At 47.1% G+C, this 26,807-nt stretch overlaps 4 protein-coding genes across 12 annotated transcripts; 1 reads left to right on the top strand and 3 right to left on the bottom strand.

The window, feature by feature from the left end:
- Positions 1-290: 290 nt before the first annotated feature.
- Positions 291-3,051, bottom strand: Ubxn1 (UBX domain protein 1). Its single transcript, XM_005331491.5, has 10 exons — positions 2,939-3,051; positions 2,762-2,852; positions 2,577-2,630; positions 2,384-2,490; positions 2,233-2,302; positions 1,687-1,878; positions 1,541-1,592; positions 1,274-1,390; positions 589-781; positions 291-431 (listed from the first exon to the last, which is right to left on the bottom strand). Exons 2-10 carry the CDS (start codon positions 2,818-2,820, stop codon positions 382-384), a joined length of 894 nt encoding a protein of 297 aa, XP_005331548.1. The 5' UTR covers positions 2,821-2,852; positions 2,939-3,051; the 3' UTR covers positions 291-381.
- Positions 3,052-7,344: 4,293 nt separating this feature from the next.
- On the bottom strand, positions 7,345-9,973 carry Lrrn4cl (LRRN4 C-terminal like). Its single transcript, XM_005331490.5, has 2 exons — positions 9,459-9,973; positions 7,345-9,012 (listed from the first exon to the last, which is right to left on the bottom strand). Exon 2 carries the CDS (start codon positions 9,005-9,007, stop codon positions 8,294-8,296), a length of 714 nt encoding a protein of 237 aa, XP_005331547.1. The 5' UTR covers positions 9,008-9,012; positions 9,459-9,973; the 3' UTR covers positions 7,345-8,293.
- An 898-nt stretch (positions 9,974-10,871) lies between these two features.
- On the bottom strand, positions 10,872-20,255 carry Bscl2 (BSCL2 lipid droplet biogenesis associated, seipin). 9 transcript variants are annotated; one of them, XM_005331481.5, is made up of 11 exons: positions 19,833-20,255; positions 17,892-18,208; positions 16,497-16,578; positions 14,033-14,176; positions 13,137-13,271; positions 12,877-12,974; positions 12,153-12,294; positions 11,966-12,038; positions 11,691-11,819; positions 11,522-11,602; positions 10,872-11,112 (listed from the first exon to the last, which is right to left on the bottom strand). In XM_005331481.5, the coding sequence occupies exons 1-11, from the start codon at positions 19,917-19,919 to the stop codon at positions 10,958-10,960; spliced, it is 1,443 nt and encodes a 480-aa protein (XP_005331538.1). In that variant the 5' UTR covers positions 19,920-20,255; the 3' UTR covers positions 10,872-10,957. The 9 variants fall into 9 exon arrangements, with proteins under 9 accessions (XP_005331538.1, XP_021586260.1, XP_013216772.1 ...); XM_021730585.3 differs by having other exon boundaries at positions 11,691-11,777; XM_013361318.4 differs by having other exon boundaries at positions 11,972-12,038.
- Positions 20,256-20,345: 90 nt separating this feature from the next.
- On the top strand, positions 20,346-21,896 carry Gng3 (G protein subunit gamma 3). The gene is made up of 3 exons (XM_005331480.5): positions 20,346-20,643; positions 21,017-21,116; positions 21,390-21,896. Exons 2-3 carry the CDS (start codon positions 21,018-21,020, stop codon positions 21,516-21,518), a joined length of 228 nt encoding a protein of 75 aa, XP_005331537.1. The 5' UTR covers positions 20,346-20,643; position 21,017; the 3' UTR covers positions 21,519-21,896.
- The last annotated feature ends 4,911 nt before the right edge of the window (positions 21,897-26,807 follow it).

Below are 26,807 nucleotides of genomic sequence, written 5' to 3'. Positions count from 1 at the left end.
TCCTATTCTACTGAAGAAACTACGTTTAAAGAAGTCAAGGCACACAACTAGTCAGGATTTAAAGTTTATGCACCACTTTACCTGTAGGAGCAAAAGTCGCTTTTGTGATGCATTCTCTCCTTCCCTGGCTCAGCACCTCTCCCCTCCACCTCTGAGGCAGCTAAGACCCAAAGATTTAGACACAAGTCTCTGTTGGAGAGGAAAGGGATATTCTCCAAGTGCCTTCCCTTTAGCTTCTTTCTCTTCCTTGGTTTTGTCCCTCCCAGCCACTCAGGAAGGAGCCAGGCATATACAGAACTCAGGGTCTATTTATTTGGAAGGAGATGTCAGTGCTTTATCAAAGATGAAGAGGTCAGAGAATGATGATGAAATAAAGGCCCCTCAGCTGGGACATTTCTTGGCCACAATGAGGACAGCAGAAGGCACAAGTCCTAAAGATGGAGGGAAAAAAAAGGCTTGAGCCACAAGAATACTTGTTTTTTGCTCTCCAAACTCCTGGATTCATGCCATCCCCACAAATCCCTTCTTTATATCCCTTCTTTTCCCTCCATTCCTCCAAATCCTGGTTTCTGGTCTCACATGCCATACCCAGCTCCTGCAGAGGCCGTTCCATGTCAGCTTCTGAGAAGGCCCGTCTGGGAAAGCCACTAAGCAACTGCACTGGGTCCTGGCCCCCTCCAGGTTCCTCCCCACGGTGGAGCTCCACATAGAGCCTCACTGCTGCCAGCTGTTCCCGAGCCCGAAATGTCTGGGTCAGTGAAGTTCCATCTGGCAACCTGACCTAAGGGCAAGAGAGATTTCCAGTATTGTTAAGCACCAAAACCAATAAGGAAAAGAGTTAAAGTTGGCCCCTCCTTCTTCTTAGACTAAATCAGTATACCTACTATTTAAAGCACTTAATGAACAACCACTTATGCTCTGCCTTACTAAGTTTGAACAAGTGGCTCCAACTTCCTTGCAATTCAACACAGACAAGATTATAAAAAAATTTCAGGATAAATTCCACATTGTGAAAGCAGCTGTGTAATGAACCAAATGAAAACAATGTAAGTAAAAGGATAAATGCTGAGTAAGAGGGAGGTATGGATTTAAATATGACTGGAGCAGGTGAAATTTGATATCTTTCCTAAGAGTGGAACAGGTAGGATTTCAAGTCATGTACAAAGAAGGAAGAGATTTGGCAAAGGGAATGTAACTGAAATAAGCTCTGAGCTGGGCTCCTTATAGGTCAACAAAGGGGTTACAAGAGCAAGACAGGAATCAGAATCGGTACCTGTATGCGACACTGGTCATATTCCCGCTTGGTAGGAGGTTCCTGGCTGGGAGAGGAGGGAACAGGACCTGGCTCTGTCACTGGTGGGGATGGCCGAGAACCCACACTACCACCATACTGGAGAACAAAGTAAAACAGGAGTCAGGCACTTACCCACCCTCCAGAAATGGGTGGTATGGATGGTATTTACTCATGCTTCCCCTCTGAAGCTGGAAAAGGGTTTTAGTGTGCCTTTTGCATTATAATCACTGTCTTTTCAACACCCACCTTTTTGGCTCTCTCTGCTTTGTCCCTTTCGATCTTTTCTCGAACCCTCTGTCTGGAATGCAGACAGGAAGAAAATAGGTCAGACCTTAACAAACCAAATGTTGATTTTTTTTTCTCCTGTAAACCAACATGCCCATCACCCAGACCTGGCTGCTAACTCTTCAGCCTTTTCCCTCCTCCGCTCCTCAGCAGCTCTGCGCATCTCATCTTCCTGTAGTCTCTGGCGTGCAGCTGAAAGCTCTTGACCTTGTCTCCTGCGCTGTTTTTCTCGCTCCAATGCTTCCCGCTCCTCCCTTTCTTCACGTTCCCGCTGCTTCTGGGCCACCAGCTCCAACATCCTGTTGCAGAAAGGACACAGTTCAAGAGAAATGGACACGCAATAGGAAGGGATGGAACAAAATTGGCTGATGTGTCCCAAAATAAATGAATGAAAGAACAGGGGTAGCAGTATAGCTCAGTAGAATAAATGCTTAGGATATTGAAGTTCGGGATTTAAAAAAACAAAAACAAAAAAAACAGAGAATAGAAAAAAGTCAAGGTTCTTCAAAAGTATTGTGGAAGGGTGGAAGATAACCCTCAAAAAAGTTACCTGAGGGCTGGGGATATAGCTCAGCTGGTAGAGCAATTGCTTAGCGTGCACAAGGCCCTGGGTTCCTTCCCCAGCACCATCAAGAAAAAAAAAGCTACTTTACCTCTTGGTCTGTTCTTGTCTTTCCTCTTCAGTCAAAACGGGTTTGCTTTCTCCGGCAGCCGTTCCAGGTCCTACAAACAAGCAGTATTATTACCCCGACAGCTCTTCGTGGGGCCCGCCTGAATAATCACACCACGTCTCCCAGTGAGAACCTTCAGGGCCAACTTGTTCTGAGGGGGTGGGTTCCCGTCCCAGGACATGTCCAAGAGGAGTCTCTAAAGGCTCATCCACGTCGGGGTCATCTTCGTGCTCCATCAGCCTGGCAGGGAAATCGGCAGTGAGGTCAGCATGAGACTGCTCCTCCCAGCAGCCCCCAATCCTCCGCCACCGAGTCTGAAGGCTCACCAGTCCATCGCAGCCTCGATGCCCTGGTTCCCTGTGAGGGCCAGAGCCTTCTCCCTGCGGGCAGAAACACCGTGAATAGCGCCTACGGACCATGGTGACCGCCAGGACGGGACTAGGCTGGGGTAAAGGTCCAGACAGGTCCGCGGTCCCCCAGCCTGGCGGGCCGGGGTTGGGTGCTCCCTTACGCGCGTCCCCTGGGGAAGCCCATCTCGATGAGACTCTCCAGAGCCGTCAGCTCCGCCATGCCGCCGCCGCCGCCGCCGCTTCCGCGGGGACCTGATGTGGCAAGAAGGAGGGTGGGAAAGGTCAACGCAAGGGAACCCTGCGCCCGATTACCACCGATCGGGCGCTCGTTCACTCACCCGGCTCGGGACCCACCGGGGACACCGACAAGAAGAAAGGCGAAGGGAAGCGGAAGTGCCCGAATCTGTTTGGGTCACGTGGGGCTGTCGTGGACGGATGCCGCGGAGTGCCAGAAAACTCGCTGGCCCGCCTCCAGGATTTTGCGTGGGCGGAAGGAGACCTACCAAACCCCAGTGCTCCCCCTCAGTGCCGAAGAAGCGCCCTGAGGCTTGGAAACCCAAGAGCCGAATGAGGCCAGTTCCCAGAATTTCACACTGCTTCGCCTTCCTTAAAAATTAAAATCGTGGCCCTTATCTTACTATGTAAGTAAGATGTGGGTATAATGAACCAATAATAAATAAAAAATTTATGCTGCATGGTTAGTAATTCACCAAACAATCTTTTCAAAAACAGACACTCTGATGTGAGTTTTTTGTCAACTATTATATTATGAATGAATGAAGCTCAGTAAATGAATAATTTGAACTACATACTTGCTTAGGGTGCCTGTCATTCATTGTTAAAAAAAAAACTTTTAGGTATATAAAATTTTAATAGTGTATATACCATCGTGATATAATGGAATTTTCATAAAATGTACATTAATAATGCTGAAGTCTTTCATTGAGTCTTATATCAGTTTATGAAATAAACTTACTATGTGTGATTTCAAAAAAAAAAAAAATTGTGGCCCTTAAGTGCAATCGTTTGGAAAGTTGTTTGTCAGTGTTTCTCAGGAGCCATAGAAATGGTCATGCTCTTTGATCCACTCATCTTCGGGGAATTGCGCCATCCTGTGCCCGATTGCCAAAGGAATCTTTGCAATACACAGTATCTGAACCTGGGTCATCACCATGTCACCCCGGTAGTACAAGCCCAAAGGCTGACTTTCTCTTGCCCCCATGTTTTAGTTTTAAGAGCCCCATCTATAAAATGGACATAATGATGACAGCTATGTAGGTGCCTCACAAGACGGTATGGTATAAATTATGGTAGTTACTGCATAGTTTCATTTCCTTCAAATTGAGGATAACCTGTGCATGTTGTGAAACAGGCCCAGTAGCACTGGGTTCAAGCCTCAGTACCACATAAATAAATAAAATAAAGGTACTGTGTCCATCTGCAACTAAAAAAAAATATTTTAAAAAGGGTGGGGAAAGCTCAGTTGTAGAGTGCTTGCCTTGCATGTACAAAGCCCTGGGTTCAATCCCCAGCACCACATAAATAAGTTAATAAATGAAATTAAATAAATTAAAAAGTGTTGGGAATGTAGGTCAGTTGAAGAACACCTTTGAGTTTAATCCCCAGAACTGGAAAGAAAGAAAGGAAAGAAAGAAAAAAGAAAGCTGGATATAGAAAAGACTGTTTTGTATTGCTACATAGTATAAACCTCACCTTTACTGGTCTTACAACTCCTCCCCCCCAATCCCGGAAGAGCTGGGGATGGAACCAAGGGCCTTGTGCATGCTAGGCAAGCAGTCTACCACTGTTATACCCTGGCCCTAACTTTTTAAAAATTTAATTGTAAAACAAACACATACAAGTTTCAAGTAACACTGACACGTACAAAGTGAAACTTCTCTTCTTCCTTAATTGCCCTTGCTTGGAGTATACTTCAGTGCTAGAGCACTTGCTTAGTATGAAAGAGGCCCTGGGTTAGATCCCCATGTAAAAAATAAATAAATACATACATAAAAAGCCATTAGGCTGAGAATGTAGCTCAGTCATAGAGTGCTTGCCTAGCATGCACAAGACTTTTGGTTTGATATGCAGCAAAAGAGATAATTGCCCTTAGTAGAGCAGTTTTTTTGTTTTGTTTTGTTTTGTTTTGGGTACTGGGAATTGAACCCAAGGTACTTAAACACTGACTACATCCCCAGCCCTTTTTAATATTTTATTTAGAGACAGGGTCTTGCTGAGTGGCTTAGGGCTTGGATAAGTTGTTGATACTGGCTTTGAACTAACAATCCTCCTGCCTCAGCCTCCTGAGCTAATAGGATTACAGGCAGGTACCACCCCTCCCAGAAGCAGAGCAGTTCTTTTTTTTTTTTTTTTTAAACAATGTGATTTTTTAAATTTCTTTTTTTAAAAAAATATTTATTTTTTAGTTTTCGGCGGACACAACATCTTTGTTTGTATGTGGTGCTGAGGATCGAACCAGGGCAGCACGCATGCCAGGCGAGCGCGCTACCGCCTGAGCCACATCCCCAGCCCCAGAGCAGTTCTTTACAAAGAACAAATATTTTGTTTTTCACTCATTATTCAGTCATAGACAATGCTGAACATTGGCAAATCATAACCTCCTTATATGTTAAAGGCCTTATGATTTCCTACAAAAGAATGTACTTTAAAGAACTTTAGCCATCACTCTTTGTTGGAACATTTAAATTTTCTTCAGTGTGGTTTTAAGGACATCCTTGTTTGTGTATCCTCACCTGTTTACTTAAGTACCCAGGGGAAGGCATTCACCTCTGGAAGTAATTCAAATAGGCAATACTCTAAAATTTGATTATTTTTAAAATGATTGGACCATTAGAATAAATTTAATTTTTTTTTGAGAGAATTTTTTAATATTTATTTTTAGTTTTCGGCAGACACAACAGCTTTGTTTGTATGTGATGCTGAGGATCGCACCTGGGCCGCACACATGCCAGGCGAGCAGGATACCACTTGAGCCACATCCCCAGCCCCCACTAGAATAAATTTAGATTGTTATCTAGAACACATGTGGCATTACATTGTAGTGATTACCTTGTGACTTTTTATTTAATGACTATTTCCTCAGCAATCATTGACTTATGAATGAGGAGACCCACTCTATTATTCGTAAAGACATGCTTTTCATGCATTCTCACTTAATCCTTACCACGAACATTCCAAGAGATAGTATCACCTTTTCAAAGATGAGAGATTTGAAGTCCTAAAGGGTTTGAAATTACAACTAAGGAGTTCAGATAGGATTCCTGCTTAAATTGCCCAACTCAAAAGCTCTTCATTTTACCATAGAGAGGGGCAACAAAGCATACAGGTTTAGTGAAACACAATGCATGGTAGAATTCTAGCTCTGCTACTTTCTACTGCCTTTATGATATTAGATGAATTATCTCATCTTTCTGTGCCTGTTTCCTGATATTAGATGAATTATCTCATCTTTCTGTGCCTGTTTCCTATGACTAATAATAACACAGAATAGGGACCGTTATTATGATTAAATATGAGTTAATCAACTAAGCCTCAAGTACATGTAACTGAAAGCTCGGTCCTTGTCCTTGAAACCAATACAATAATGAAGACAAGGTCTTGAGAAAAAGGAAAAAGCTTTATTGCTTTGCTAGCAAAGGAGAAACACAGGGGACTCCTGTCCCAAAGACTGTGATTCTGCTCATTTGCAGGAACAGGAGGCTTTTCTTTCTTTCTTTTTTTTAATGTTTATTTTTTAGTTGTAGTAGAACACAATACCCAGGGCCTCGCGTGTGCTAGGTGAGCGCTTTACCACTGAGCCCCAGCCCCAGCCTGAGAGGGGGCTTTTATAGAGGTGATTCAGAGAAAATGAGATCAGGGAGGAGAGAACAGGGAGGAGAAGATCAGGGAAAAGAAGATCAAGAAGATCAGGGAGGAAAAGTTTAAGGAAAAGAATATCAGGGAAGATCAGGGAAAAGAAGAGCAAAGAGGAGGTCAGGAAGGAGAAGGTTACAGAAAAGAAGATCGGGAAAAAGAAAAAAAAATCTAAGTTTCAAAGCCACAAGAGATAGTCAAAGCATCAAGTGAACCTTGTCACATACATATATTTTCCATATGAATAACTTTTTTTTTGATGGACCTTAATTTTTTATTTGTATGTGGTTCTGAGAATTGAACCCAGTGCCTCACACACGCTAGGCAAGTGCTCTACCACTGAGCTACAACCCTGTCAGTCAATATGAGTAACTTATTATAATTATAATTATTATTATTATTCTACCTCCTAAATAAACATATTTTGTAAATTTTATTTTTGGGTACTAGAGATTTAGTCCAGAGGAGCTTTACGACAGAGCTCAATCCCCCAGTCTTTTTTTTTTTTTAAAGAGAGAGAGAGTTTTTCTTAATATTTATTGTTTAGTTCTCGGCGGACACAACATCTTTGTTGGTATGTGGTGCTGAGGATCGAACCCAGGCCGCACGCATGCCAGGCGAGCGCGCTACCGCTTGAGCCACATCCCCAGCCCCTAATGTTTTTTTTTTTTTTTTTTGAGACAGGGTCTCACTAAGTTTTTTGGGGGTGGGGAGGGTGTCCCACAAAATTGCGGAGGCTCTCCTTGAACTTGCAGGCCGGAGTCTTGAAAAACAACTAGAAGTTAACTAAGAGGAGAGAAGAGGCCAAACATCTCAGGCAGAGGAGCTGGTAGGTGCAAAGTCCAAAATGAGGGATCATGAAAAGTGACAATTTCTTTTAAATTTCCTTTAATGTTATCACAGTTGGTATACAATAAACACAAATGGGGGATTCCTTGGTATTACTATTGATTTGTCTTATTTTAATTAGCAAGAGCACAAACTTGTGCCGGACAAAGGTTCAGGGCTTCCTTCTCTTCTGTATCCCATCTCAGTCCTTAATCTCCACCCTCCTCAGAAACAGACTCTGATCCAGATATGCTCATCTGGGTAACTTAAGGAAAGGTCAAAGAAGACTGTGGCTCCAATCAGAAAATCTTATCCTGCAGAAGCTTATTCTCAAATGCCACTTAAGCTATGCAAAGTGCCAAAGTGGCAGTGTCTTTTTGTCCCCCCTCCACCCCTTCTGAGGATTGAACCCAGGGGTACTCTACCACTGAGCTACTTCCCCAGTCCCTTTTTTAATTTTTTAGTTAAAACAGAGTCTTGTTAAATTGTCCAGGCCACCAAGCCCAAGAGCAGAACCCTTTGAGGGTGTATGACAGGGGCTGACTTAACTGCAGCCAAAGGGCAAATCCGGCCTGCTCACTGACATATAAGACCCATAAGACCCATGAGCTAAGAATGGGTTTTACACTTTTTAATGGTTATATTTTAAATGACTAGATAAGTACCTACATAATATCCTCAATATTATACTTTTTTGGGGGAGGGAGAGGTGCTGGGGACTGAACCCAGGGCCTTGTGCATGTGAGACAAGCACTCTACCAACTGAGCTCTGTCCCCGGTCCCCTCAATGTTATACTCTTAAACATGCAAAACCTACTTACTAACTCTCTGACCCTCTCTACTTCTGTCTAGCTTTCAGGCAGGAACAAAGTGGCAAGACCCCCAGCTGCGGGGCCCAGTTGTCTGGCGCCAGGCGGCAGCGGGCTGGCCCTTCTGGGAGCCAGCTGGCGCTCCAGGTGGGCTGGGCTGCGCGGAAGTCCCCCAGACCCTCATCAGAGCGCCCCTGCGGCTTGGGCGGTGGCTGCGCGGCGCGGACAGCCCCAGCGCTCCCGGAGGCAGAAGTGCCAGATCAGGGCGACGCAGCTTAGCAGAGCCAGGGCTGTGCCCACCCCCACGGCCGCGTGGATTAGGGTGACCGGTCTGGGTGGCACGGTGAGCCGGCCGCAGGGCCCGAAGGCCGGGAAGGACACCCCCTCGAGGTCCTCCCCACCTGCTTGGGACACGCGGCTCTCCCCGGCCTCATTACCAGCCACCACGCAAACCACATAAGCGCCCCCAGGCTTAAGTCCCTTCAGTTCTGCTCTGCGGACCGTAGTGTTGAGTAGGGGGCCCTTCTGCGGAGCCCCGCTGCCTTCCCAAAGCAGCAGCCGGTAGTGGTGGACCGGGGAGGAGGGGGCACACCAGTGGACCTCGGCGCGGCCCTCTTCGGCCACAATGCGCACCTCTCCTAGGCGTGGCGGGTCCGGAGGCCAGGCAGGGCTGGACAGCCCCGGGCACAGGCAGGCCACCGGCCTGGCCTTCTGCAACTCATTGCAGGGCACCTGCAGGTGGCGGCAACGGTCGTAATCACAGGGGACAGCCAGGGAAGGTGTGCTCACCGTCTCATCTTCCTCCTCTTCCTGGAAGTCTTGAGGAGCCAAGGGCTGAGCTCTGGGAACCGACAAGGTCAGGGCTAGGAGCCACAGAAGGCAGAGAGAGCCCAGCATGGAGTCTGGAAGGGAAAGGGTGAATAGGTAAAGGCTGTCATCCGTGCCTTAGGGCCCCTGCCTGGATAGAACCCAAACACAAGAGGGAATCCAGATGATAAAAGAGTAAGAAGACCAGCTTCTCTTGACAAATGTTCCAAGTTACATGTTTGATTTTGGACAAAATGAAGCTCTGGACTGATATATATCAGAGAAACACACGTGAGCAGCAACATTCGAAGTGCTAGAAAGTTAATGAATAAACAAAATGCTGGGAGGAGAAGGAGGGGAAAGGATTTACTCAGCCAAGAAAGGTGGTAGAATTCCCAGCTGCCACCCAGAGAAAAGATCTAAGTAAACCGAGGATCAGTCAGCAAGACATGCAAAAACCCAACAGGAAGACAGAAGTGAGAAAACACAAAACCGGAGGACCAGAGGAGGAAAGGAGGATCCTGGACTCTTCACTCCCCACCTGTTATCTGTGTGAATCCTGTCCAAGGAGTCCAGAACCCCAGCTGATCGCTCTGGCCCACAGCAGCCCCTCACTAGCGGGGAGACCTTGAGGGAGTGGGAATCTGCAACCAGATGTCTGGGGCTATCAGGTTGAGGAGTCCTGAGGATAGTAGGCCGCGCTGCCTGCACTGTCAGGTTGTATCTTCAATTTTCTTTTGGCTGAAAGCTTTTGTACCCTTCAACTCTGATGTCACTACCTGGCCCCCTTCTCCACTCCCCTCCCACTGAGTGCCAAGAAGAGGGATGGTCCGCTCAGAGGGCCTGAGTCACAGGGCCAGGGTGGGGAAAGCCATGCACAGCAGTTTTAGCTGGAGCTCAGGATGCCTGGGTTCTGACAGAGGAGTGGAATGTGGAAAGTGGCCAGGAGCTGAGAATCCAAAGGCTGAAGTCATGTGAAGGGATGGGGAGGGAAATATTGGAGAGTGCCACCTGGCTGGTATAAGAGAGGAAAACAGCTGTGGACAGCATGGGGCCTGGGTTACAAAATGCTGTTTTGGTAAAATCATACCACATGTATGGCAGTCATTTCCTGTCTTCTGCCTCCCAATGGACAGAGATGGGAGGGGTGTAGGGGCCAGAATGATGTATTCTAGCTCTTCAGACCCGCCCTAAATTATCCCCCTTCCATGAGACAAGTCACATGGATGAAGCAGGAAGCCTGCTAGTGGCCAGGATAAATTTTCTCCTTGTACTTCTTAGACTGTGGAAACAACTGTGCCTGAAACAGTCCAGGTCTGCAGGTCTTCCTGTGGGGCAGAGTTCCTTTAAGGGGTAGAGTTGAAGGTGTCTGGGGCACGCATTGCTGGCCTTCTTTCTTTAGGTAGTAGAGATTGAACTCAGGACATTTTATCACTGAGCTATATCCCTATCTTTTTTTAATTTTAATTTTTTGGTACTGAGGATTGAACTCAGGGGCACTCAACCACTGAGCCACATCCTCAGCCCTATCTTGTATTTTATTTAGAGACAGGGTCTCTTGGGGCTGGGGATGTGGCTCAAGTGGTATGGTGCTTGCCTGGCATGCGTGCAGCCTGGGTTCAATCCTCAGTCCCACATACAAAGATGTTGTGTCCGCCGAAAATTAAAAAAAAAAAAAAATAGAGACAGGGTCTCACTGAGTTGCTTAATGCCTCACCATTGCTGAGACTGGCTTTGAACTCATGATCCTCCCGTCTCAGCCTCCCAAGCCACTGGGATTACAGGTGTGCGCCATTGCGCCTGGCTTTATTTTTTGAACAGGATCTCTGTAAGTTGCTGAGGCTGGCTTTGAACTTGTGATCCTTCTGCCTGATCTACAGGCTATGCCTCCATGCCTGGCTGGACACAGGGTTTCAAATAAGCCTAAATCTACTTCAAAGAGTCAGGAAGCAGCTGGCACAAAATAGTTTATTTAAGGGAACACAAGGGGAGATCCCAGGTGGGAAAGTGCTGGAATGTGAGGAATCTGTCCTCTTTTCTTTAGGAGCTGGAGCAGGTGGGGCGCTGTCTCAGAGCACCCATAGAGGGCTCAGAGCTGCCCAGAGTCTCCGGGGCAGGGGCAGAAGCAGAGGCAGAGGCAGAAGCAGGTAGGTTGGCATCAGTCAGCAGAGCAGCATCTTCCCAGGAGCCTGAACCTGGGCCAGGAAAAAACAAAAAAGGAAAAACCAAAAAATCTCAAATGCGATATCAAATTAACCCAGGGTCCTACTCCATCCAGCCCATGCATTCCAGTGTTGGGGACTGCAAAACAAGTCAAGATGGCGCCTGGTAGTTCAAACCACTCCATCCTAATGGCTTGGTGGGGATTCCTTATTGGCTGACTGCTGTATCTAGATGATGCTAATTGAGTCAAGCTGTGTGTAATCAGTTAGGTATATATACCTCTGCTGTTCCGCAATAAAGCGGCTCCCGCTACCTTGGGTGCCCGCTCAGTTCCTGCAGAGTTTCCCTACAATAAAGCAGTTCCCGCTTCAACCTTCAAGTTGCTTGTCACTTCCCGGTTATTTTGCCCGGTAGACTATGGCATTCCAGGGTGCCCCTCACCATCACTGGCCTCCCGCTCCAGCTCCTCCTCTCCACTCAGGGGCTGCTGGTCTGGTTTCTCCTCCTCAGACAGCGGACCCTCTGTGGCCAAGAGTAGGGCTGAGTCAGACCCAGATGCTGAAGGACAGGGCTAAGATGTCAGGAAGGAGGGATTACTGCTGCACCATACCTGTCCCTGAGGGATCTTCAGGGCTCTCACCATCCTCTGTCACATCTGACAGTTGAGTTGCCTCCTCCTGTCTTTCAGGCTCTGCTCCTCCAAAACAAGTAGAGGACAGGATGGGTAGGGTGGCTGTGCCTAGAGAGCAATGCCTACTTCACCTCCTTCAGCCTCCTCTTCCACCCTTAGCTCAGCATGTGAGTGTGCCTTTATGCCTCACACTGGAGGCAGGCAGCTTTGCTTGCCTAACCCCCTCACCTCCCTAACAGCCCCTCAAACAACACCTTTACCAGGCTGATGGGTAGAGATCCTTCGTTGGCCTTCCTTCTGGGAAGTCTCTCTTTTTCGGATATTAACCTATAGAAGAGAAAGGACTGAACAGTGAGTTCTGACTTTCCTCACCATATATGTCCCTGCCCACCCAAATAAACATCCTCAAAGAAAGAAAAAGGGGTCACTGCCCCTTGCAACCTGCAAAGAGAAGCGGTGTCGGGGCCAGATGCCCCCCCACACCCACTGCATGTAGCTGAAGAGCACAATGACGCTGAGGAAGGTAAAGTTGCTGGCAACACCTATGAAGGCGCAGGTCATCGGGAAGTTGTATAGCAGGTACCTGAAGCAGGAAATAGCAATAAGAGTTGAGCAGCCATTACCAAACAGCATCAACTTTCTAATTTCCCAAGCAACTCAACTGAGTTTGGTTAGAGCTAGCCTCTGCCTCCATGTTCCCTGCCCACCCCCTCCCAATTATCAGACCTTGCTGCATCAAGTACTAATAAAGATTAAGGACTCTGGGTAGTCTCAGCATTGCAGGGCCACAGGCAATGGCCTTGATTTTGGCCAATTCTGCTAAGCAAATGAATCAAGACAGTAGTATGTATGTATATTTTACCTTATTTTTGAAATGGGACTTTTAGTATGTTGCTCAGGCTTACCTTGAACTTATAATCTTCCTGTCTCAGCCTCTCAAATAGCTGGGATTTAGGCATGCACCACAATGCCAGACTTATATAGGTATTTTTGACGTTTCCCTGGGAGCCAATATGCTAATGTGCAGCAAGAAAGGGCAAGAATCTGGCCTTTGAAAAACTCAAACCAATGCTGCTCTGTTAACCTTTTACCTTTACTTGGGAAACTCTTCATTTAAGGACAGCATCCAGGAGAGCTGTCAAGGTCTATTTCAGTGATTCCTCACCTGAGCCCAGTGAAATGGGCATGGATGCGAAGGTAGGCTCCATACATCTGGATACGCTTGCTGTGGATCTCAATAATTGCTCCAGTTGTTGGCACATACTAAGAGGGGTGGAGAGAGGGCAGCATCAAGCCAGGGTCTTGATCCTGTCACTCTTGATCCTACCAGCCCGATCTGAGGCCTGCTCTGAAACCAGAGGCTCCTGGAATACAATTCTGGGCTGACAAGAGGGCAGTCTCCTGGTCAGCCTTCACCTCACTCACCGAGTTCTCTCTATAGTCCGCATAGAGTTCCACCTCCAGGAGCTGCTTCTGCTCAGCAAAGCCAAACAGAAGGAGGCTAGAGAAGACTAGCGTGTCAAGCATCTGGAGCAGGTCTGAGCGGTAATGCAGCATCACCTGCCAGGGCCAGGAGGCAGAAATTGGGGTCAGGTATCCAGGTTCCCACAGCTTTCCCCTATCCCTGAGTGGTCCATGCAGGCTGCTCCTCCCCTCCACTTCCTATTCCCCTGTGTCCACTAAACCATTCCACCTACTCAACCTCTGCCCATGACTGACCACATTTCTCCATTCCAGTACAGCAAAGGCCCCTCCTCTAAGACACCTTTCCAGGTGAAGTGTAACATTGACTCTGCCTTTCCCCAAAACAGTTCTGTCATCCAGGATAGGATCCAAACCCCAGCACATCATCTGCTTTCCCCCTAAGACAGACATTCATGATGAGGTTCTCCCGACAGTTCATGCAACAGTGAGATCCCAATGTTGATTAAACATCTACCATGTGAGAGTAAGAACTGCATTCACATTTCCTCCTACAGTCCTGATCGAGGCAGTTACTATGGTACCCATTTAATACTACTTTATGCCTCATGAGTTGTCTGATGTTCCGTGGCTGGCATGTTTCTGGTGAGGATCTATCCGCATGGCTCTAGATCTGTTTTCTGAGAGCTGCTCCACTCTTCACGTCTACTCCAAAGCTGGATGTGCTCATGATGTGCTAGGGAGTTTGGAAAATGTTTGTCTTGGTAAGCAGATTTCTCCTCCCTTATCCTGACGTGTCCTCAGACCTCAGTGCCAAGATTTTCTGCTGAAGCCCTACCCAGATATTCTGACTCTGCCATCATTCTTCACAACTTCCCAGACAGGCCATGAACACTTACCGAACGGGAAGAGGTGGAGATGATTCGGCCACCTCTGGTGTAGCATGAAACAGTGACCAAAAACATGCCCAAATCTTGATTCACAGGAGACTCTGGCAACTCAAGCTCTAAGGTGATGCGATATGGCTGTCCATACATCAGCACCTGCCCAAAGTAGCCCCCATTTCATTTCAAAAACTTTTTTTTTTTTTATTATACTGTCCAAGTTCTATCTTGCAAATATTCTGCCACCCCCTTGGTTAGCCCAAAGGCCTTCCAAAGGTTTGTCCAGAGAAGGTGCTGCCCCCTTCTGGTGGCTGGGTACCTCCACTTCCGTATCCTATTGGCTCTTCTGAATCAGTCCCGAAAGGCTGTCATATTTCTTTCCCAAAAGTGAACGGTCATGTTGCCAACTGGGCCATCTGTGACTCAGGCCTGTGCACTGCTGAGGCTGTCCCTCTTGGGATCAGCTGCCCTCAATTGTTATTAATTAACCAAGCACCAGAAGTGCTCAGCCTCCCTAGCCAGCTCTCTGACAATCACTGTTAGCAGTAGCATCTTGATGTCATTCTGAGTCCCTAATCTTTTTTTTAAAATATACCTTTATTTATTTATTTAAAAATATTTTTCTAGTTTTTGATACTTTTATTTTATTCTTTTATTTATTTATTTATTTATTTATTTTTGTGGTGCTGGGGATTGAACCCAGGGTCTTGTGCATGCTAGGCAAGCACTCTACCAACTGAGCTATATCCCCAGCCCTATTTTATTATTTTATATGCAGTGCTGAGAATCGAACCCAGTTCCTTATACATGCCAGGCAAGTGTGCTACCGCTGAGCCCCAGCCCCAGACCCTTATTTATTTTTATGTGTACTGAGGATTGAACCCAGTGCTTCATCCATGCTAGGCAACAACTCTACCACTGAACAACACCCCCAGCCTCCCTTTATCTTTTTTTTTTTTTTTCTTTTAGATAAGGTCTGTTGCCCAGAATGGCTCTAAACTCCTAAGTCAGGTGATCTTTCTATCTCAGCCTTCTAAGGAGCCAGGATTATACACCTTAACCTGGGGTTTGAGTCCCTATCTTGGTCCTGCTGGTGGGTACCTACCATCACTCCTCATACCTCCCACAATGGGAGTTTTTCACTGGTCTAAACCTCAAAATGTTAAAGTTTTCCTAACCATTCCTATATTCTTATAATTGAATCATGTATTTATTTTTTGGTGCTAGGGATTGAATCCAGGGCCTCATACATACTAAGCACATGCTCTATGACTGAATTTCACCCCTAAGCTCCTCCAACCCCCTCTAATGATTCTTGTCTAGCAGATGACCCCTCAGAGTGGTATATGAGAAATCAGAGCTAGCCAGGCATAGAGGTGCATACATGTAATTCCAGCAACTTAAGAAGCTGAATCAGGAGGATCGCAAGTTCAAGGCCAGCCTCAGCAACTTAGTGAGGCCCTTAGGTAATTTGAGACCTTGTCCAAAAAAAAAAAAAAAAAAAAAAAAAAATGACTGGGGATGTTTCTTAGTGGTTAAGTACCCCTGGGTTCAATCCCCAGTACTAAAAAGTAGAAAGGGTCTAGGCTAAGTTGCTGAGGCTGGCCTTGAACTCATATCTTCCTACCTCAGTCTGTGGAGTTGCTGAGATTATAGGCATGCACCACCATGCCCAGCCTTCAAGATCCTTTTTAAGTTCAGGGATTCTATCCTTTATTAGAACTTCCACCAGCTTGCTTAGTCTTTGTATGCATTTATCAGAATTCTCAGGTTTTATTTTATTTTTTTAGACATAGATGGACCTTTATTTCATTCATTTATTTGTTGAGAATCAAACCCAGTGCCCCACACATGCTAGGCAAGTGCTCTATCACTGAGCCACAATCCCAGCCCAGAATTCTCAGTTTGTTTAAATCACAATGGCATGTGGCCAGTCCTCTGGCACAATACCCTTTGAATAACAGGTCACATACTTATCAACTATTTCATAATTTTATATACAAGCCTTTAAAACTCTTGGATGGATGCCATTCTATTCCAATGAAACAGCTGATTTATTCACCTAAATCCAAAACACACTACTGACATTATCTAACAGATATGACCTGTCTGAAACAAGTCATGTCTCACCTGTTGAGAATGAGAATATTTCTAATGTCTGCTGCAGAAAGATCAAAACACACTATTCATTTAGATTCTAATTTCTCTTCAACTTCTATTTCCTTCCTCTTTTTTATATTTATTTTTTTAGTTGCAGTTGGACACAATTCCTTTATTTTATTCATTTATTTTTATGTGGTGCTGAGGATTGAACCCAGGGTCTTGCACATGCAAGGCAAGTGCTCTACCGCTAAGCCACAACCCCAGCCCTGCTTTCCTTCCTCTTGTCTCTTACTCAATCCCTGTTCTCCCCATCTTAAGCCCTACTATCTCAAGTCATCAAAACTCTAATTAACTTCCCTGTATCTCCCATACTCACCCGATCACGTCCACTTTTAGCCAGCGAGACATTGGCAACAGGAAAGGAGCAGAGTGAGGTGGTAGAGGAATCACAATCGGTCCTAAATGAGAAGGGGGAATGATACTCTGCTAAGTTAGAGTCCACTTTACTTATATCTGCAATTCTTTTGGGTTCCTAGGGTTCCTTTCTTTTTTTTTTTTTTTTTTTTTTTAATTTTTTTAACATTTATTTATTTTTTCTTAGTTCTCGGCGGACACAACATCTTTGTTGGTATGTGGTGCTGCTGAGGATCGAACCCGGGCCGCACGCATGCTAGGCGAGCGCGCTACCGCTTGAGCCACATCCCCAGCCCCCCTAGGGTTCCTTTCTCTCCCCAATCCTTTCTGATAGGTGAACAAATGTGACCAGTAGATTCAAGATACTAGAATGAATTTTTTTTCAGACTTCCCCAATTCTCTTCCTGCTACTTCAGTTTATTGCCTCTCATGGGAACCTACAGATATGGTGTTTCTAAAGACTCCTTTGAAGAACTTGATAAAATATAGATTCCAGGGTCCTAACCCAGAGATTCTGATTCAGTAGTTATAGTCTGGTCCCTATTTTGAGAAAACTCCCCAAAATGGTCTATAGATGACTTTTAAAGTCATTAAACTGATCAAATTGTAGGGAAAACTCTATATGGTATATAGGTATGCAACATACACCTGGGCATGTACATACACTATTATGGCAGGAAAGATCATAGGTTTCTTAGGATCTATGTCCCCTAAAAGTTTAAGATCTACCTTAGAAATTTCAGTGCATGACTAGGGATTCAGGACAGGGGAAAAAAAAGATATTGGACCACTGATAATAATGTCCCCTTCAGCTAATTGGTCCTATACCCATTCTTAGGAATAAGAGAAAGAATCTGGCAGTGTAGGAAATGGGAAAGAATAAGGGGCCAGGCAAGTAGTAGGACTCTTGGAGTCAAGTTTTTGTACCCAGTCACCTTGTATTTCCACAATCTATTGTGCAGCAGACTATTTGGGATAGGAGGCAGTAAAGTAAAAGGCAAAGGAGATATTTCCTAATACTACTTCTGCTGAAAGCCAAGTGAGTTTTGAGATGCCCAAGGGGTTGGATTGGTTCAAACTTCTACAGTGGCTCTGAGAGAGGTTTGATAGAACCTAAACAGAACTGACCCTTATTTTTTAACCAGAAATAAGCGACCACAGATAGAACTAGCACTCTAAAATCCTACCATCCCAGACCTGATCCCGCCTTGGGTTGTGGTGGGTGAGAAGTTCTGTTAGCACAACAGGCTCAAGTTTCCTCTTCTGTAAATGAGGAGACTGAAATGAATAAGCTCCAAGGGTCCTTGCAGCAATTTTCACACAGGATTCCTCCATTCTGACAGAAGACCCCTCTCACCTGTAGTAGAAATGCACAGGGCTGAGGTGGCTGACTGTCGGCATGTAGGAATAGTAGAAGGAGCCATAGAGAAAGACAGACACCCAGAGCAGGAGGAGGATGGTGCAGAAGAGTACCCCAAACTGCAGCAGCAGCCTGCGGGCACGGCCTGCCAAGACATGGCCCACTTCCTGGGCCCACAATAAGGCAGGTACTGGTGGATCATTGACCATGGCAGGGAGAGCAGGGGGTCTAGCCCCCAATTCAGGTCTTGCGTTCTTAGCTGCTCTGCCACCTGGACGCCACCCCTGGCCATGGGATGAGGCAGCTGGCGGTTCCTGGAAAAAAGAAAAAAATGAAAAAAGAATGATTCCTTCCCATAAGCAGGTGGGGACAAAAAAGACAAGTTAACTAGACTGGGGAAACTAGAGATAGCAGGGTAAAGCAAAGTCATTTTTTTTCATATGGCCTTTCTCCAAGTGGTTAGGCTTCCCAGCCAATTATTCCTTCCTTTCCCTTGTCTTCCTTTCCCTTTAATACCTTTGCCCCAGTGTCAGTGCTTCTCAGTTGAACTCTTCCCTCAGAAGCATCTGATTTTGATGCTTGATACTCATTCATAGCTAGCAATACATAACACAGAGAATGAGCATCTTAACATTCTCTCAAAGCAATTTTATGCCAGGCCCACAGTGCCTGCCTATAATCCCATGCTGGAGGTTGAAGTCAGCAATTTACAGAGATCCTATCTCAAACAAACAAGGGCTGGGGTGTAGCTTAGTGGTAGAGTGACCCTGGGTTCAATCATCTCTTTAACCCACACGATGACACGAATCCACAGTGCCAGGTGGTTGCAGGGAGAGGATGCACGACTTGCCTATGGTCGCACAGCAGGACTCAAAGCCAGCAGCCTAAGAGCAGTCACAATTGCCTCCCGAGCTTCTCTCCACCTCTAGCTGCGCTAGCTTCGGATAGGTGCCCCGCACGCCCGGCAGGGCGTCTTGCAGCCAACGGCTGCTCCCCGCCAGTCCCCTCGGGCCCGGTGGTGGGTGCGGCGCGGGAGCCCCCACCTAACTGCGCCACCATGGAAACCAGCCCGCCCGCCGCCACAGCACTGCAGACTCACCAGCCTCGCGCGCTGCCGGGGCAACGGCGAGAAGGGATTTCCGGCTGTCGGAGAAGTCCCGCCCCTTTCTGCCGTCAGCCATTGCAGTCTGGGGGCGGGGCCTCGTCAGGGGCGTGACCTGACAAGGGGCGGGGCCCTGTCTCTTCCGGCCCCCCCAGTCTCTCTGCAGCCCTACGCCCTGGACCACAGGGGCAAGATGCCTCTCTCCAGGCTCCGAGAGATATGCCCCAGGGCATGTTCTGACTCAGCAGAGTCCCCTCAGCCTTCTGCTGGGGCACAGCCCTTTGCCCATACCCTTCACCAGCGGCCACTTAACTCCCGAAGCGGGGGGGCGGAGGTGGGGTGGGGGACGCGAGCAACGATTTTTTTATCCCTCAAGGCTCTTAGAAACTGTGCATGTCCAAGGCGGGGAGTATTCCTTCAGGGGATGTTGTATTCTGCGGGAACCAGTCCATCCCGGGTGTTGCGCAGGTGGCCGGCCTGCTGTCCGCTATTTACAAGCGTGTCAATATTGCAGTCTCGCCATTGGTCTCCAGCTCTTAGTGAGTGATCAACCTCCTCTGACCCTAAGTGGACGCACTCTCCCTAAAACATTAGTTTAGGTCTTGGCAGATGGCGTCTTATATTTTGTATCTATCTAATTACCCCACTTAAGTTCCTCCATACAGAAGTCCTCCATACATCTTTGCATAATGCTGCAGGCGTGGGAGTACCTATTCAAAATGTCTGAAAATTTTCCAAATCAATACACCTTCCCTTGCTATTTGCTACCCTCCCCCCTCCCCCAAGCCCACCTATTTCCAAAATATTTCCACTGACTCCCAAACAAGGCCCCTTACCTCTTTGTCCGATCCTTTGATCTGGTCTCGGCACACCTCTTTACCCCCAGCTTCTCCTTCTCTTTGGTCTGCCATTTCTTTAGACATCTTCCTGTCCCTGGATCTCAAAAGTCACTTGTGGCTAGACTGTAGTGATCTAGAAGCTGATCACCTGTAGCGCGTCACATTTTCCTGGGTATGGGGAATGGAGGGTTCCTGGGAGAGAAACGAACATTCAGGTGCTAAGTGCTGTGTCAGGGTAGAGAGGAAGGGAGGAGGGGGCTGACTGCCCAGCTGATGTCAGATTTTCAAATGAGCAGGGTCCCCCACAGCCAGTAAAGACTCCACTGCAGGGGCGGTCACAGGCCTAGACCACCCCATTTGAGGGGGGAGTCTGCTTCGGCCTCAGCTCCTTTGGAGAGGGCTTTAGTCCAGGCTTGGGATGCCTGCAGTGGGGGAGGGGCAGGTAGTGAGACAGTAATAGTGGGGGTGTGCTCAGGGGATGCAAGTGGCAGCCAGGCTCCCCCACTGGCCAGGCAGTTGGTATGCTCCAGGATTTGAGCAGCTCCTTCTAGCATCCTTCATCCTTCAGGTATCAGGCATCTAGGCACTGCTTGAGCTGCAGAAATTGAGAGACCACCCCTTCACGGACCTCAAGCCTGACCCTTTCCCAGTAGCCTTTTCTGTATTATCTGCTTCTGCATCAGATATTTTCAGCTGCAACTCCCTGCAGGGTGGCGTACCCCCCCATCTGAGGCAGTTTTTGGTGCCCCCCTCCCCCACTGACCTTACACTCCAGGGCTGAGGCTGCTGCTGCCGCCTGTCACTTCAGGTGAGTAGGAAGCAGCTTGTTTTTTATCCCATTGGGATTCAAGGAGGGTAGGTGGGGGTGATATGCCCTCCTCATCAGGGTGGGGCTCTTTTTGGTTTAGGCTTTTAGAACTGGGAACACACCTGGCTTGAAGGACTGAAAAAACCTTAGATCATTTGCATGTTTGATGACCTGGGGTCCAGGCCATGTGGCCCACCATCTCCTATTTTTCCACTGAGGAAGACAGGGATGGGACAGGCAACCAGAGAGGGTTGGGAAAAGAGGGAAACAAAATATTGGGGCATGATCCACCCTTGTAAAGGTTGGTGAGGAGTAAGCACAGAGGGGGCCTTTTAGCTGAAATAGCTCTGAACTGTCACTCTCTTTTCTCCAGGATGAAAGGGGAGACTCCCGTGAACAGCACCATGAGTATTGGGCAAGCCCGCAAGATGGTGGAACAGCTAAAGATTGAGGCCAGCCTGTGCCGGATAAAGGTGGGTGGGACCCTGGCTTGATTAGTTGGCCAGGCCTTACTGTGCGGTAGGTTTCCAAACCTCCTGATAAGAGATGCTTCTTTCCTTGACTTCCTGAGGTTAGGGGAGGAGGCTGGGGCTCTGCTAGGAGAGCTAACCCCAGGTTTCTGTGGGGATGAGGGAGAAGACAGTCTCAAGGAGCCCTACCCATGGTAAAAGATACCCCCTTTGGAAAGAGGCTGTAGTCCCTTTCAAGGATTCTGGCTAACTTCCCTTCTTATGGCTGTGCCCCAGGTGTCCAAGGCAGCAGCAGACCTGATGACTTACTGTGATGCCCACGCTTGTGAGGATCCCCTCATCACTCCTGTGCCCACTTCGGAGAACCCCTTCAGAGAAAAGAAGTTCTTCTGTGCCCTCCTCTGAGCTACTTGGTTCCTACTCTCCTCACCTTACCCTCTCTGTCCTTCCTTAGGTCGGTAACTGTGGAGAGCTTCAGAGGCTCCCCGCAGCCCATTCCTACCCTTGCCCCGCCCTGTGAGTTTATCTGAAGCACAAGACCCTGCTCACCCACATAGACCCCTCTCCTCTCCCTCTGCGGCCAACCCCAAGCAACCCGTGACTAGGGCACTCTTAGCTCTACGATCAGAGAGGTTTCTGCCAAACTGCCAGCGTCCTGTCCACGTCCCTCTGTGACCCGTTCAGACAATGGAGAGAGGGACGCGCCAGGTGCCTGCTCTCAGTCACACCGGGAGCTACTGGAAGGTTAAAGCCATTTAAAGAATAAATTCATCCAGAACCTCAGAGGGCAGCTCCTGTGTTAGCATTCTTGGGGTAGAGAATCCTAGACAACAGATTTGCCATACCCCGGAAACAGGGCCAAAGAAGGTTAGACGTTGTCAAGGATGGGAGCTCAGCGGGGCCGGGGTGGCGGCGCATCGCCACTGGGAGAGGTGTTACAGCGGACACTCAGAAGCTGCGGGGATTGTACACACACCCACACGCGCGAGCGCACAGAAGGCAAGTAAGCACGAAGCAGACTGAACAGGGTAGGATTAGGGGGCTGCGGGAAGGTAGTTGCTGGTCGACCCACCCTTAGGAGCGGAGGGGCGGGGCGCGCGGGGCGGGGCGTACCGGGCACCGCACCAGGGGCCGCTTCGTGCTAAGATGGCTGCGCCCGCTGTGTCGTGCAAGATGGCTGCCGCCCGGCCGCGCCAACATGGCGGCCTCCACACCGGGCGGCCCGCCGTACGGGATGCTCTCAAAATGGCGGTGCCCGGAACATAGGGCGCTCCCAATATGGACCCTTCTGTGTTCGTCGATCTCAAAATGGCTGCTCCTACCCTTACGAATTCGGTGTCTGCACCCCACAGTTTTGAACCTGACGACCGCCCCGTGGTGTCCAAGGCAGCCATAAGGATGGATCATGGGACAAAAGGGCTCCAGTTAGCATAGCGTGGCCCGCGCTGGTCGCGTGGATTTTAGGGGGAAAATGAAGGTTTCTGTATCTCGCCAAGTAGACTCCCTTTGAGGCGGCAATGCAAAATAGGGGTCTCTTCCTGGCACCATCTTTTTGGCGCAGGCCTGTAATCCCCGCAAGTAAAGAAGCTGATGCAGGGGGATGGCAAGTTCAGGCCAGTCTCAGCAACTCAGCAAAGCCCTAATTAATGTAATACGATGCTGTCTCAAAATAAAAAAATAAATGGTCAGGGATGTGGCTCAGCAGTTAAGTGCCCAGGCGTTCAATCTTTGATACCAAACAAGGCAAAAAAAAAAAAAAAAAAATCTGTAACTTTGTTTTTTTTGTGGTGCTAGGGATCGAACCCAGGGCCTAGAGCATGCAAGGGTACTCTACCAACTGAGCTATATCCCCAGCCCAGCATCCCAATATCTCATTAACTTAAGGGACACATTCTTCCTGGGAAAAGCCTAGGCCAACTCTGTTTTGTGCCTGGACAAGCTTGGAGTTGAGAGACGCTGACCTGCTGTAGTAGTAAGGTGACTTGTATTCAGATATAACCTTTCACCCCAGCTTCCCTTCCCCTTCTCACAGGAAATCAACAAGCGGAGAGGAAGAGAAGAAACCAAAGGAATAAAGAATATTTTATCAGCAATTCCTAAAGATGACCTCATGAGCTCCAAGGGTACCCTTGAAACAGCAGCATTTCGCTGTTGATGGAATTTCTGAGCCCAATCTGTTAATTCCCTCACCCTGTAGACTAAGAAACAGAAAATAACCTGGTTGCACTCCAAACCCCATTTTGTTCAGAAAATCTGCTTAGTTCCTTCTGTTACTTGTGAAAACTACAGGAAGGCTCAGGTCTGTCATAATTCCTGCATGCTGACAATGCCTGGCACATAGCAGCCACTCAATGAATGGATTGTACTGTTAAGTGACAAGCAGAGCATAGAGAATAAGAACCGTTCCCTTTTCCTAATGCACCACAGTGCTGGGCAAATTCCAGAAGAGTAACTGAAAATTTCCACACCAGCTCAGCTTTGGTAAAAAGCCAAGTGTGCTCAATAAATGTAACCTTGACATTAGGTTAAAAAAAAAAATAACTCTGGTTGGGGGAAAATAGCGCTAGGCAGTTACTATAGACAGGCACAAATTATAAATAACCATTAAAAACAACACATTAGGGCTAGGGGGATAGCTCAGTGGTATCACACTTATCTAGAGATGGGTTCAAACCCTAGCACCTGGGTGGGGTGATAATTAATTTAGCTCTAACAATAAATGCCCAGTGAATAGGCAGTGATCAAAATCAAGAATGACATTTAGGGTACAGGTTTTTTTTTAAAAGTTGTAAACAGATATACCTTTATTTATTTTTTTAATGTGGCGCTGAGGATGGAACCCAGTGCCTCACACATGCAAAGCAAGTGCTCTACCACTGAGCTACAACCCTAGTCCCTAGGGTACAAAGTTTTAAGACCCTGAAATCTGAATGTGTCACCTACAGAAGTGGGGGGTTTGTTAAAACAGTGTCTACATTAATACCACTCAGACATGGTATATACTAAGAGCCTATGATCTGTCAGCCTTAATGATGAACAACCCCACCATTAGAAATTGCAGTTACAGGGCTGAGAGTTTGGCTCAGTTGTAGAGTGCTGGCCTAGCCCTGGGTTCCATCCTCAGTAATCAGTTCAGTGCTAGCAACAAAATAAGAGTGCTTTAATTTACCTTCTTAGTTTTCAAATTCACTATAAAGCACCCCCAAACATCTGTTGAATGAGTAGGCTTTTCCTCCAAGGTAGTCATCACTCATAAATACTTATTTCCTTTCATATATGGACCCTTACATTTAACCCCAAATATCCAATGATTTTATCACAGTCCAAGTATACAGAGGTGAAGCTAAAATTTATCTTCTTCTACTCTAATGGCTCAAGCTCTTAGCATAATCAAGAGCTAAGAACCCTGGCCCCCTCACCACCAATGCACAGCTGGCTCCCATGTGAAGCATGGTAGAAAAGGAAGGCAACAGCAGCCATGCAAGGGAAAGCCATCCTTGGTTGGACCCAGTGCAACTTGAGAAATAAGCTTTAAAAAACATAAACGAGTAAACACAACCCAGTCAGTGCAGCCACAGGAGAAAGGGTGAATTCAATCCAAATGGTTATTTATTCTAAAACTGGAAGCTACTGTGCCTACATTTTTGCCAGAATGTTGTAATGAGAACAGGGGAGGAAAAAGTTACAGATGTAAACAATGACACAGTTACATTTTTCTTTTTTTAAATGGTAAAACCCTTTTTTACTGGCCACTTCCAAGAATGCTTTACAGGTTGTGCAAAAACATTTACAGGCTCCATGTGGTGTTTTGTTTTTCTCACAATTTTTTTCCATCTACAACTACAACAAACATCTGATAAAACACTAAAAAGTCTTCTAAGGAAAACAAGGCTAGGGATCCCTCCATAATCCACATTTCCCCCCCTTTAACATTTGTTATTTTCATAATAGACAGACAGAAACAAAATCCAGACATCCACTGTTTGAGTGATCTCTTGGACTGATCCAACAAGGATGTGGCAGTTTCATTCTCTACCCACCTAGAAAAACAGTTTTTTTTTAAAAAAAGATGACTTTCTAGTGTCAAAAATCAATGGCAAGTACTTCCCTTGTCACCACCCAGAACAAAACCCTCAGCATGGTTTAAGCTTTGTTCCCCTTTCCTGAGGACCACCATCCATGTCACCGACTGTAAGGAAATACTATATGCTGGAGGACTGAGTACTTAAGGGGATGAGGGGCAGCCTCTAATCTCCGGAAATTCAGTTTTCTACTTTAACATAATCTTGCCCTAAGGGAATTTCTTTGGGCTCCAGTTTTTACCTCTTTGCACGATACTATGAGCAAAGCTTTCTTAAAAGTCCTTAATAATAAAAAGTGGGTTATAGAAAAGTTCATGCAATCACTTCACCCACCGCCACATACAAATCCATTTGATGGCACCTCAAGGAAGCAGGTGCCAAGAGAAAAGACATCATTATGAGCAAGCAAACTTATTTCCTACCAGACCCCTGTTCCAGCCTCGGGTACAGAGGTGCTTAAGCAAAAGGATGTGTCGGGACAGACAGGGAGGACCAGAAGGCCAGAATGAAGGTCTGCATACCTAGAGAAGGGCTCTGCCTGGCAGGGACAGTGGGAGAAGAGAGATCACATCTCAGCACAAAAGTTTAAACAAGAGAACTGCCAGGTAAGGAAGTGGAAGTGAAGCATTTTCTAGTAGCACAACCCGGGGTTTTCTCACTAGGGAGTGCTGCAATACATGGTGTTTGCTGAGTAAGCTCTTGGTTGACACAATGCTGAGCAGGAAGATGAATTAAAACTGAAGCTGAATTGAAAGAGCATTTCCATATCCCACCCATATTCTTGAACCCAGCAACCTGCAGCTATTTTGTCAAGAACTGGGAAGGTGTTGGTAAAGTTAAACTAAATGATCCCAATTGAAGTCTCCTGGCTAGAGGCCTCTCTGGGGACACACAGGAAAAGCTACCCCAGAAAGAATCCTGTTTCAGGAAGTTGAGTAGGGTGCTCCCTTTCACACACACATGTGCACACACATTCACACTCACTCTGCCCAAGTTTCAGCAGCCCCACTGAGCTGCCTCCCACCCCCCACCCCCCTTTTCTATTCATTCTCTACCTGTGTATCAAAAAGACCAGCAGGGCAGAGCCCCCCCATACTGTATAAAATAGTTGCTATTCTCAGCACCTGGGCCTGGGAGCCCACACCACAGGATTCACCTATATACATATCCTGCTGCAGTGAACAGAGTCCTCCTGCATTACTGTGAGCTGAAACCCTGAGAAACGTTCCTTCTCTCACACTATAAGAGGCAGACACTGTAACAGATGATTTTAGAGACCTCCTACCTCTCTCAACCTCGGAAGACAGAGACTAGAGACTGGCAAATCACAATCTTCAGGCTGAGGGCTGTGACCCCACTCTCCCCAAAACTTTATGGGAATTTATTAACGGGTACATACAGGGAACAAGCTATTCTGCTCTGCAATCTAGAACAGATCCCGTGCCTCCTTGGCCTGGGAATCCTATATAATAGAACCACCCAACTAGAAGTCTCTGTGCCTTAGCCAAGCAGGACAAAGGCACAGCAAAGTGGACACTGGGATACTGTGGCCTCCCAGCCCACCAGACCAGATATCCCAAGAGGGAGAGGTCGGTAAAGAAAATACAAACGG

The sequence above is a fragment of the Ictidomys tridecemlineatus genome, chromosome 4, assembly GCF_052094955.1.
Source record: "Ictidomys tridecemlineatus isolate mIctTri1 chromosome 4, mIctTri1.hap1, whole genome shotgun sequence".
In the NCBI taxonomy this organism is placed as follows: domain Eukaryota; kingdom Metazoa; phylum Chordata; class Mammalia; order Rodentia; family Sciuridae; genus Ictidomys; species Ictidomys tridecemlineatus.
This window is presented reverse-complemented; position numbering and strand designations above follow the sequence as displayed.